The sequence below is a fragment of the Plodia interpunctella genome, chromosome 11 (genome assembly GCF_027563975.2).
Source record: "Plodia interpunctella isolate USDA-ARS_2022_Savannah chromosome 11, ilPloInte3.2, whole genome shotgun sequence".
In the NCBI taxonomy this organism is placed as follows: Eukaryota; Metazoa; Arthropoda; class Insecta; order Lepidoptera; family Pyralidae; genus Plodia; species Plodia interpunctella.
Window position 1 is genome coordinate 1416538 of NC_071304.1, and position 12299 is coordinate 1428836.

General features: G+C 34.0%; 1 protein-coding gene across 1 annotated transcript in view; it reads right to left on the reverse strand.

Annotated features, from left to right (window-relative positions):
* Window positions 1-12299, reverse strand: part of LOC128673858 (guanylate cyclase 32E-like) — an 85927-nt gene that overhangs the window by 50092 nt on the left and 23536 nt on the right. The window contains exons 5-6 of the mRNA XM_053752011.1: window positions 6693-6881; window positions 4114-4231 (exon numbers count right to left, since the gene is read on the reverse strand). Coding sequence (XP_053607986.1) covers window positions 4114-4231; window positions 6693-6881 — 307 coding nt within the window. The remainder of the gene's footprint in view (window positions 1-4113; window positions 4232-6692; window positions 6882-12299) is intronic.

A 12299-nucleotide genomic window follows, 5' to 3' on the forward strand; every position in this document is an offset into this window, starting at 1 on the left:
TTAAAAAAGCACAGCCTCTTTCATTCATCCATTGGTTAAGACCGTCCATTTGTCATCGTTTGTATGTACCGATCTGATTTACGTATAGTGGTTTTCTGTGTAGTGTGTATGCGATTACTTGATGCAGATGTCAGTAACCGTGCAGACCTAGTCGCAAAAGTCATGCCAGGCTAAAGCGGCTTAAATTAAATTGGACACCGGTTTTAGCGATAACACACTAGAAAAAAAATATATAAACTGACATTTTTTATGTAATACACTAACCCACTTAGATCGTATGTAGGTCAGACAGTTTGAAATATATACCGTAATGTAAGGGTTGGACAGTGAGTAGACCCCAAAAAAATTGTCCCCGTTTTATTTAGGACGTTGGACGTAGCCATGAAGTATTTATTTTGTTAAGAAGTTTCTTTAATACTTACCTTAGTATTTATTTGTACGGTTAACATAACATAAACTTACCAAAAATCATTGCAAATTCTCACGTATTATCTCCGCGTAGAGTTCACATTTGACTGTACATCGGTCAAGCAAGAAACGAAGAAATTGATATCATACTTATATTATAAATTCGAAACTATCTATCTGTCTGTACTTACCAATGACAAGATTTAGATATTTCACTTTATTTGAATATTAATTATATAAAACAATAATAGAACAACTAGGTACAAGAACGACAGAGACTCAGATGAAAAAAGGCTAAGAATAAAAATATCTAATAAAAACAAGCCGATCCAGAATTAAGAATATATTTCTCCTTCCTGTAATAGAAAGTACAAAATAAGGCTCACGCAATAAAGAAATATTGCCACGGGCCCTTAAGGCAAGATTCATTTTTCAGTTTACGTGTTTAGAATAACAGCGAATGAAAAGGCCCTTTTTGCCCTTTAACTGTTATTTGATGTTATAAAAATCAATACATACTTATTTGTTCGACCTTTATTATTTTTATTTATTTATTTCTTATCACTACATAGAATAAAACAAAGTCACTTCCCGCTGTCTGTCCCTATGTATGCTTAGATCTTTAAACAACGCAACGGATTGATGCGGGTTTTTTAAATAGATAGAGTGATTCCAGAGGGAGGTTTATGTATATGTAACAAGCATAAAATGGCATCAGTGCGAAGCCAGGCCGGGTCGCTAGTTTATAGTATAGGACAAAAAAAATCTCATACCACATTTTTTACATACACAGGCTTTCTTTTAGAAAAAAATCTAAAAATTCTGAGTTACAAACTTATATAATTATTATGAAGACTTTTTATTTATTGCATTGAGGAAAAAAAATAAAATATATTTACAACACTAACACTAAAAAAAAAAGAATAAATTTCAGCATTAAAATTAATATTGTAATTCTAAATACTTGACTACAAATTAAATACAATTAGTAGCGAGCGACAGATTGAGACGGCGTCAGATTGCTGTAAAAATTCCGTGTCACCTTAATCTGCCGGAATATTGGAAGGCTCCACTTGATAATTTACGATTCTGAGATCTTACTACCTTCTTCTCAATGTCATGTCTGGGAATTTCAGTAAACGGATTATATGGATTACCTTTTTGACCTTTACATGAGCTCTGCTACACGTGTATGAAATTTATAGGTGCCTAAACTATATCTTAACAGACTGAGCGTGTTCCCGGTTCTTACCTCAGCCATTAGACTATAAATTTTCAAGATAATATTTGAAGCGGTGGTGGTGTAATGGTTACGACGCCCACCTGGAGATCGAAAAGTCACAGGTTCGAATCCAATTACTCGTTCCACATGAGTATTGTATACTAATTTGACTCATGTGTTGTATTTTTCATAGGAACCACTTGCAAAAAAAAAGGAAAACATCGTGAGGAAACCTGCACACTGGTTGATTATTAACTTGCGTGTGAAGTGGAGAAGGCAATGGCAAACCACTCCATTAATAGTGCCAAAAAAGTTGTTGTGTGTGTTTCATTCCACGTAATGACCACGACCCTCAGCCATGAGGAAATACAACAATGAAGAAGAATTTGGATGGTGTTTATATACAGTCAAAGTCGCCATAGAGAAGAGTCATACATGTCACACACACATACATGGATAAGAGAGGGACGGAAAGGGGCTGAAATGACGATGATAATATATACCAGTCAGCCGCATGCCAATTTACATGAATCTTTGGCTTGGAAATAAGGACGACAATTTGCATACAATTTTGATAGGTTGGCGTGTTGTTTAATAAACACATTGCGAAAAGTAATTTATTCTGAAAGAGGTCGAGAAAATGCGCCTGCGCAATTTAAGGTCAAGCTTCTGAAAAAACCTTATATTTCTTTTACCCCTCGGGAGTATAGCTCGCGATAACATTAACGCTTTTTTTATCGCTTCTGGCATAAGCGACATTTGAAATTCGACGGTGCGTTCGGTCAAATTTCGAATCGCATCAAGACACAGCGGTTGGGTCGCGAGAAAAAATACGTTGCAAATACATTATTTGAACGAGCGTTGAAAATACGCCCGTGCGAATGAGGCCACACAGTCTAGGTGTTATTTTATAGCTTTTAAAGAGCAATTACCTATTATAATTCTTAATAAACGCAATTACGTTAAGAGCTGTTTAGTGTTTGTTTCGAACATAAAGGGATGGCCGGCCGTTGACTCCGGGAAAGTAGCTTAGGACATATTGCATTCTAACCTACTTACTGTATTACTGTGAAATGAAATGGAAAATACGGGTTAATATATTGGTCGGTACAAAAATAGCATTTCTGCAAGTCCCTCTAATATACTTCGATGACAGTTTGTACAACACATAAAGTACCTATAGTTAATATAAAATTCTATTCAATCTCGTATTCCCTGATTCATTCGGGGATGTGACGCCGCGAACCCTTGGAGAAAAGGCTGCAGTGAAGTTTGTTGCACCGCTTCTTCTTCACCTGCGCTTTGGAAGTCGGCGGTAGACTTAATTTAAGTAATTTTTGACGTCAATAAGTGATGTAGGTAGATATATCATCCTAAATTAAATAAAGAATTTTGATTTTGAATTTGAATTTGAATGTTTTTAAAAATACTTTTTAAAATGTTTCTAGTATTTTTCGTCTCATTAATATATATTCAAAATTAACGTTTACAGTTTCGACACTCCAAAGTCTTGTAGATCTAATCTTGGTATCTCCTGTCATAAAGTGAGGAACTAAGGGCGAGTTGCACCAGTCAAGTTTAACATTCACTTTAACCTTCATGCAACCGACGTTAGATAAAATACCAATACTTTGCGTCATTCTCCGCATTACATTTAACGTCAAAGTGGACTGGTGCAACCCAATCTGTTTGAAGTTAAATCTGACTCAGTTTCATGTTTCACTTTAAACTGTTACTAGCAAGAATTTTGCTCGGATTATGTAAATGGGATGATTTGAGCCGTTTGTCTACGGCGTTGTGATGGAGGCTCCTCGAATCCATCCGAGAAAAAATCGAACCAATAAGCAGGAAAAGAATTAACATTTTGTTCACTGTACACAAAAAAATCGGGGCCGAAATGATAAATAACAAAACAAAATCGCTGCGCTTTCTGTCCGTCCTTATCATAGATAAAATAAATATTTAATTTTATCTATGGACCTTATGTATACTTAGATTAACATAAAAACCTTCTGTAGAATTTCCCCATAATAAAGAATATATATAACAAACCAATGATAGACTGTTTTAGCTGTCGATACACCTATAGCACATCTTAAGTGCTTGAAAGCATAAAAAAATCTGCTTACCCTATCACATATGTTCTGTATCATATCAATTCTGTATGGCTCTTGTTATTAACAAAAAATAAATTAAAAGAAAAAAACTTTTTTTTTAAAGCTATTATTTAAATGCTCCAAAAATAAGAAAAAACCATTCTCCTTCAAAATTTTAACTACCAACTTATAACCTCATTATACACAATTTATATGACCATAAAAGCTTGTCGCGAGGTTTACTTGTGTAAATAAACTAATACGTATTTAATTGAGTGAAATACTTATAGGTACTTACGCAAACCTCGCGAACTTTTATGTTCATAAAAATTGTGTATATAATGAGGTTATAAGTTGATAGTTAACTTTTTCGAACGCTGCACTTACCCCGAGTCTTGTCGTAAGTCTGGTCCACGATCCGCTCCATATCAGAGATGTGTAGCGGGATGTAATCCGCGAAGCTGTGTTCCGCGGTCACAGCCATGGCATTGGCGTGGGCCAGCTCCTGGGAACAAACAAACGTACAGCATTACATACGCATTCTATTGACGACCCCCGTGGCCTAATGGTCATCATGCCGGACTGCTAACCGGGACGGGTTCAATCCCAGGTCAGGTCAACATGGGAAATGAACTTTCTCAGATTGACCTGGGTCTTGGATGTTTATCTATATGTGTATGTATATGTTTAGAAAATAGAACCCATAGTAACCCTTTAGTAATAACCAATAACACATGTCTCGAACTGACTTTGGGGCCAACTCAATACTGTGTAACTTGTCCGTACATAAAAAAAAACTATCGTCTATGAAATAAAGAAACAAGTTTATAAAAAATAAATATGACATTTTACTACTAATATTACAAATGCGAAAGTTTGTGAGGTTGTATGCGTGAATGTTTGTTACTCAATCACGCGAAGTCTTTTGGACGGATTGTTATGAAATTTATTACACAGGTAGAAAATAACCTGGAATAACACTGATACTTTTTATCCCACGAAATTCCCACGGGAGCGAAGATCCGAGGCGCAGCTAGTGTCGTATAAACATTCGTATTTGGCAGTAGTGTAAAAACAATTAATTGGATATGTTTCTGGGAACTAAAATATATCGGTTAGGTAAGTACATAAAAGTTTGGAGGGCTTCCGGACACTCGTCCCAATTTGTTACTCATATTCGGGTTAATAATCAACCATAATAACATTGTTTTAAAACATTTTCTGTTAATAGCAATAACTAATATAATTATAATATTATATAGTAAATATAATAACTCCTCTCAAAAAGTTCAATTCCTTCGTATTATTGTGTGTTATGATAACTTTAATATACGAGTAACAATAGAAAACATATACTAACCTTAAATATTGTGAAACAAAAACCTTTGTCTGCTCGCGATAAAGTCAAAAACTACTGTACGGATTTTCATACGATTTTCACCTATAGATAGTGTGATCCCTAAGGAAGGTTCAGGGGTATAATTTATTATGTTTTTACCCGAGTGACGCAGGGACGGGCCGTTAGTCCACGTAATAAGGACAGACAGCGATAGAGTAAAAATTTAAGCCGGCGTAAATATAACGTATAACACAATTTTCACACAGCAAGTTGGAATGTATTGTAATATTATATTAGATATGATTTCCAGGAACAATCTCTAACATTTCGGTGGAAAAGAGTATATAGTACGCTATATCAAAATCAAAATCAAATCATTTATTCAGAAATTAGGCCTTCACAGGCACTTTTTCACGTCATATTCTAAATTAAATGATGTTTACCAAAGCTACAAACTACTAGCATTTCGGAACGACCACTGCTGAGAAGAAATGCCGAAAGAAACTCATTCAAACAGTGTTGGTCCAGTGTTGTGCATAAATTTATGTATAATTTTTTATCAGTAATATAACATGTAAGTACACAATAAAGTACATGGTCAAAAGGTATACTGAAACATATTATGATTGTGATCAAGTGCTGCAATGAAAATATATATACTTATATATATATATATATATATATATATATATATATATATATATATATATATATATATATATATATATATATGTATAATTAACCAAACAAAAAAAAACTTTTAATAAAAGATCGAGCTGACCAGCAGCACCCGTTCACGAGTTGACGCGTGAGTCAGCCATCGCGAAGCTCAACCACAATAGAGGGAACCTCCCGACCCGATCCACGACGCCGCTACCGGTTTGACCATTTGAGTGTGCATGACATACTCGATCTCCATAATCTAACATAATAGATACCTGTGTTACTTTCAGACACTTGAAGATCACAAATCACGTATATATTACAAGTTTTTTATATTCCATTACTTAACAAGAGCAGTGGGCCCTCAGACCACACGCACATGCATATTTCAGGTATTGCTATTTTCATAGAATAAAAAAAAGTTTAAATAAATTCTTCCTTCAGGTATACCTATATATTAAATAACTTAATGGCCAAAATCTCCTATATTCTGATATTTTAACTGATAAATCCATACTTACATACTAACATTGTAAATGCGTAAGTCTATCAGTCACGTTTCGACAGCTAAACCACTGAACCGATCATCATTCATATCAAACATAGACCTTTTTTTCATATCTCTGCCCCTAGACCCTAGGGACTAGAAATGTATCGTGTACTTGATCATTTCCAAAATCTGATTTCGCGTGAAATCGCTTAAATAAAAATAAATATATAGGTAAAAATCACGCAGATTGAACTATCCCCAAGGTAAGTTCGAGACTTGTGTTATGGGATACTAACTCAACGAATATAAATATATAAACACTCAAGACCCAGGTCAATATGAATAATATCATTTTCCATGTTGACCTGACTGGGTATCGAACCCATGGGACTATTAGGCTATAGAAGTCGTTGTGTGATAAGAGACAAGTATTCTCTGCATGAACCATTGGCTGACTGTTAAAACTTTACTCACCTTGATAGCGTCCATCTGCTGAGCAGCAGCAGTGACAGCGTCACCGACCACAATAGCGAATTTGGTCCAGCCGAAAGCCTTCAGAAGTGCCACAACGGACTTGCTCACTTTGTACGCTGGCGGCAAGGTTCGTGCGAACGTGGCGCCGAGTCCTCCTGACTCGTGCGAGCCGCGCGCACCCGTGCATTTCTGATCAAAATGTAAGTATAACATTAATTTCTTAGACTAGAGACTAGATCTTGCCCGCGGCTTCGCGTTTATGCCGTGCGAACGCTTATTATTGACTCCGAATCTAAACAACGTGTCGCGTGTCGATTTTTTAACTGCCTTTGTTCATCAACCGAACTACCCGTCATGTTTTGCACTTCACTAATGTCATTCAAAAGGAAGTGCCGTAGTGTTATAATAAATTAAATTGCTATTTTAGCGTTGTATTCCTCTGTTTCCTTATATGTTATTTGTGTTGTTTTCACTTTGTATTTTGATGTGGGCAAAATTTAACATATTATGTACACGTATTGTTGGTCAGTTTGGTTAATTCGTAGAAACTATGTGATTTTCATATATTTTATGTGCATGTCCTAACCTAACTTACTGTTTTGTGTACTTATGAATAAATAAATAAATAAATAAATAAACCTATAAGTTAGACCATCCGCTACAGAACTGTGAAATCAGAAGTTTTTACGTGATGCGCGAATAAATAATAGTCCACTTACAGTTTTACTATAAGTACTTATTGATATACATAAATAAGATTGTCCTAAAATAAGGCCAGATCTTTCCCTGAATGTGGTCGATTGGAGGGTCGGCATTGGTTGCAAAATCACAGCTGATTCTACAAATAATATTTATTTTTACGCTGTCAAATGGCATTAGGAATATGAAGATCATATTGATTACATGGAAGTCTATTAAATACTCAGATATAAATTAGTTAAAGCAAAGAAAACATGTCCAAGTGGGACTATACCGCTTGCCAAACGTTGTCCCTCCCTAAACTATAAACAATAAATAATTTCTACTTATAATATTAGTCAAGATGCTGATCGCTGAATACGATCCACTAAGTTTTATTTACACATGGTGATGAAGGTATAATTTGTCTTATCTCACAAGTCCAAAGACAAGTAGGGTCAAGTAATAGAACAATTGAATTACCACAACGACGCGCGTGTGTGCGTGTACTACGCAGTTGCTACGAACTTTCTATCGACTACGCACGAGTTCGTAGAACCCTCTACGAAAGTGCTACGATGCGTGTTAGTTTGCAATTATTTGTTTGCCTTAGAAAAATCAATTACTGGCTGAAAGCGCTATGTACCTACATACTAACACCGTAATCACTTTTTTATCAATTTATTTCTTTCTTAATTAAAAAATAAATCCTTACAGATTGTGCAAATAATTACATGTGATACGAGTAATTTATTTTTCAATTTGATACGTCTTTGATGCTGGTGCATAACGATAAAAATCTTGTCGATACTTGTGCCATTATCTATACTTATCTACTATTATTATAATGAGGTAAGCGTTTATGAGTTTGTATGTTTGAGGCTACCGATACCGACTACCGAACCGATTTCAAAAATTCTTTCACCATTCGAAATGTACATTATACAAGATTGCTATAGGCTATATTTTATCTCAAAATTCCCACGGGAGCGAAGCCCCGGGCAACCTCTAATAATAAATAAAGCCAATACGTATTTTCAATCTTAATCGATTGATTGATAAGTCTTGCAAATCTTTCAAGTCTCTCAAACGTATTTTTCACTAAGGAATAAAGTACAAATGTTCACTGCTCATAATTCATTCCTTGTTAGGAATCCGCTCTGCGTCGTCGTTTTCGAGACAAAATTGAATTACACTTTCTCTTTGTCATAAAATTTCGTATTTAAAAAACAAAACTCTGTAAATGTTTGTCTTTGTTCAAAGGTACAATTCAATTTATATTGGCTAAGTTGTTTTTTTTAATAAAGTTTTTTGTTTTTAATAATATGAATTAGTAAGGTAATTCATATGTTTTGCATTCTCGTTGAAAAGATCAATGCAGTGATCGCATTTAGTTGTAACAAAATGTATGTATGTCAATAAATAATGTGTTATTCTCCAAAGTTCGATAAACAATCTAAGTTTGGTTCTTGTTATTTGATGAAGAATTGGCCGCCCGCGATATCATCTGTTTTTTTCCTCGATAATAAGTAAAGCCTAAGTTACCTCACATGGTCTAGTCTATATTTGTGCCAAATTTCGTCGAAAATTTGTCTAGGTAATTGTTTTTGAGTTTATTACAAACAAAACATCATTTTTTTCTTCTTTAAAGTATAAAGATTCATAAAAATAAAGGCCATAGTGCTCCATCAATGGACCAACAACGCAGAAATTGCATTGGGATTCTACGTACGTCAACGCTCTTCAGGCTTAAAATCCATGAAAAACAACAGAGCACAACGGAGCAGCACGACGCAACGTAGCATTACGCAAGGCCTGGCTTTTAAAATGTCTAAATAATGAGTATATATAGCGAATGTCTTGTTTCAAAGATAAAACTCGATTGTAAACAACGAGTGATTAAAAGCTAAAAATATATTTTTACCAAAACGATACAAAAAGTTAATTTACTACTAAAACATAAGAAAAAACTGCTCCGCCTTTTTTGGCAAGGACCTTTCATAAATCGTCGCCACATGTATTGTATAGTATATAGTTAGGGTGGCCAAAATGTCTTATTTTGTTCCATTTTTAGGTCATACTAAATACTTATGTGTGACACGGATAGGCCCTTCGGTGTCACACAAAACATTATCACACAAAATTGGGTCGTTTTTGGGAACTACTTTTAACCTTGTATCGAGGTCCGAGGAAACGTCTGAGATATAAAAACGTCTGAGAAATAAAAAATATATGTGCGCGTTTAATACTTGTTGTTTAATATATAGTTTTTGGGAATTACTTTTTTTGGTTCACGCCATCCGTCGCCTTTGCCATTTCGCAATATTTATTATGTGTTCATATATTTCCTATTCACAATTCCGTCTATCATTTCCTGGTGAATACAATATCAATTTGATGATACACATCCACAAGTTTGAGATAAAACTTTTTATCGAGATCGCGATTGTATTGACGAAATACTCGGGACTCGTCTCGTGCGTAAAACGGGATACGGTCAAATCTTGAAGTTAATATAAATCTGTGGGACAAATATGGTGTTAGTATCGTACATACGGGACGTGTGGCCACCCTATGAATGTATAGTCACAAATTGTAACTAATGTAGATCTTTCTATTCCGGGGTGAACAAACAGAACAATTTCTGAACGAAATGGTTTTATCTGAAGTCTTCTGAACGATTGCGTGATCGGAATAATAAATAGTAAATAAAACGACAATGATATCTAATTTATTTGTTGCGAAGCAGAAGAATCGATGAAAAATTTCAAAGTGCTTGAATATTTTTTCAGCTGAAAGAAGAAAATATAATGTCATTAACATTATGTAATGCCAGGAAAAAGTTTCTGAATTTTCTGCACAGCCAATAAATCAATGAAAATTTAAACTCTTTTGAACTTCATTTTAGTGGATTTTGCCAGATGTAAAAAGTTCGTCCTTAGTCCATATAATAAAAAAAACCTAGTGTCAATGTCAGTGTCAAAAACATAACCTTTAGGTTATGTTTCCCATCGAATTTCAAAAGATAGGAGTAGGAACTACATACTATGGAATTTGTAGGTAGGTACTCCAAGTAGTACCTACTAATGCCATACTAGATACATTTGTTATTACGAGTAATCAATGAAGAAGATACTACTTCATGAATATTGTCCAGGATAGATTGATTGTTCATTCCACATACTCGTAGTGGTCACGACCCTCAGCCATGAAGAATACGACATTAATAAAATTAATCATAATATGGGTAATTTAATCGTTCCTAAGATTAAAATAAGCTTGTTTGAATAGAATAAGTAGAACAATAAACATGGAAGAAAAGATAAGTTAATGAACTCGGACCATCCTTATTAAAAAAGTCAAAGGAATACCCTTATTTAAAAAAGGCAAATGCAAAAAAAAACATCAAAAAACAATAGATTATGCATCCATAACAAAGTAACTCCTTTTAAAATCCATAAAAAAATATTGTTTTTTAATTAAACTTTCAAAAAAAAATTATATACTGCTTTCTGTTGCCACAAGTGATAGTTGAAATCTCGAGAGGTCAGCAAAAACTTATTTTAAGTTATTTCGACAAAGTAAAAGCGACTTAAGTGCCGCGAAACGTTAAAAAATTTCATTATCTATTTTCTACGAACTATCAGTGCCACTTTGACTACAAAAAGTTGGTTGAAAAGTAAATTTGTTAAGCATTTTTGCGGATCCATTCCGGCATACTTTTAGATTGACATTGAGGGCACGATTCTGAATTTGAATTGAGATTTTCCATCATACATTTTTGAATTTCTGAAACATGATGTCGGACTGTATAAAATCTTTTTTACAAATCAATACATATAATAAAATTGAAGAGAGGCCAAATTTGTACATTGGATATATTTTTTTAAATTCTTCATGGAATATACTAAGTTACTGATATAGATGACGAAAATATGGTTTTGGATATTTATGTCTATCTGTCTGTATGTCTGTCTGAACGCGCATCACCGATTTGCTTGAAATTTTGTATGTAGGTACCTTATATACCGGGTTAACATCTTAGATACATTTCATCCCGGTAAATAGTCAGGTTTCCGTAGGATAATTGAAAAACTAATTATGATATGAATCAAAAATTCCTCGGAATCCCGGGTTAACATCTTATAGACATTTCATCCCGGAAAATGAGGAGGGTCCTGTAGGAAAATTAAAATAAAAATCCACGGAGCAGATTTACTTTAAAATTTTGTAGAAAGGTAAACACAATATAAACCAATTTTTTTAGCGATGAAAGTCTGATATAGATATAATTAAAAGTATCCATTTTCAATTAATTTTGTTATATTTTAGTTTTGAACATAAAGATAATAGATGGCGCCACCAAGACTTTTAAAACGGGCTATGGTTTCGCTCAGACAAAATGATATATACATATATTGTACTTACGAAACTTTGTTTTGAAATAAATTAGTATTCAGCCAGATCAATCAATATATCCAAACTAATATTATAAAGAGGTAAGCGTTTGTGAGTTTGTATGTTTGAGGCTGGTGGAAATCTCCGAAGCTACCAAACCGATTTCAAAAATTATTTCACCATTAGAAAGCTACATTATCCGAGATTGCAATAGGCATTTTTGCTTTGAATGAAATAAATTGGTATTCAGCCAGATCAATCAACAGCGCTAACGAAAATCTTTATGTTCGTGCGCTGGCCCATTGATTATACATACGTGCACACAATGTACTACAAAAATATAGGTTTTTAGTAGATCCATAAAAATGTCCGCGACACAATACTATCTATCTTTTATAATTAAGTATCTATAAGGCATTTTATATGTAAAAATATATTGTAAATGAAAAGGTGCATTTTTACAATTATTATTATACAAGCATAATAATCCTTATGAAACGTATTGAGATTATTTCATCGTCAAGAAAATTT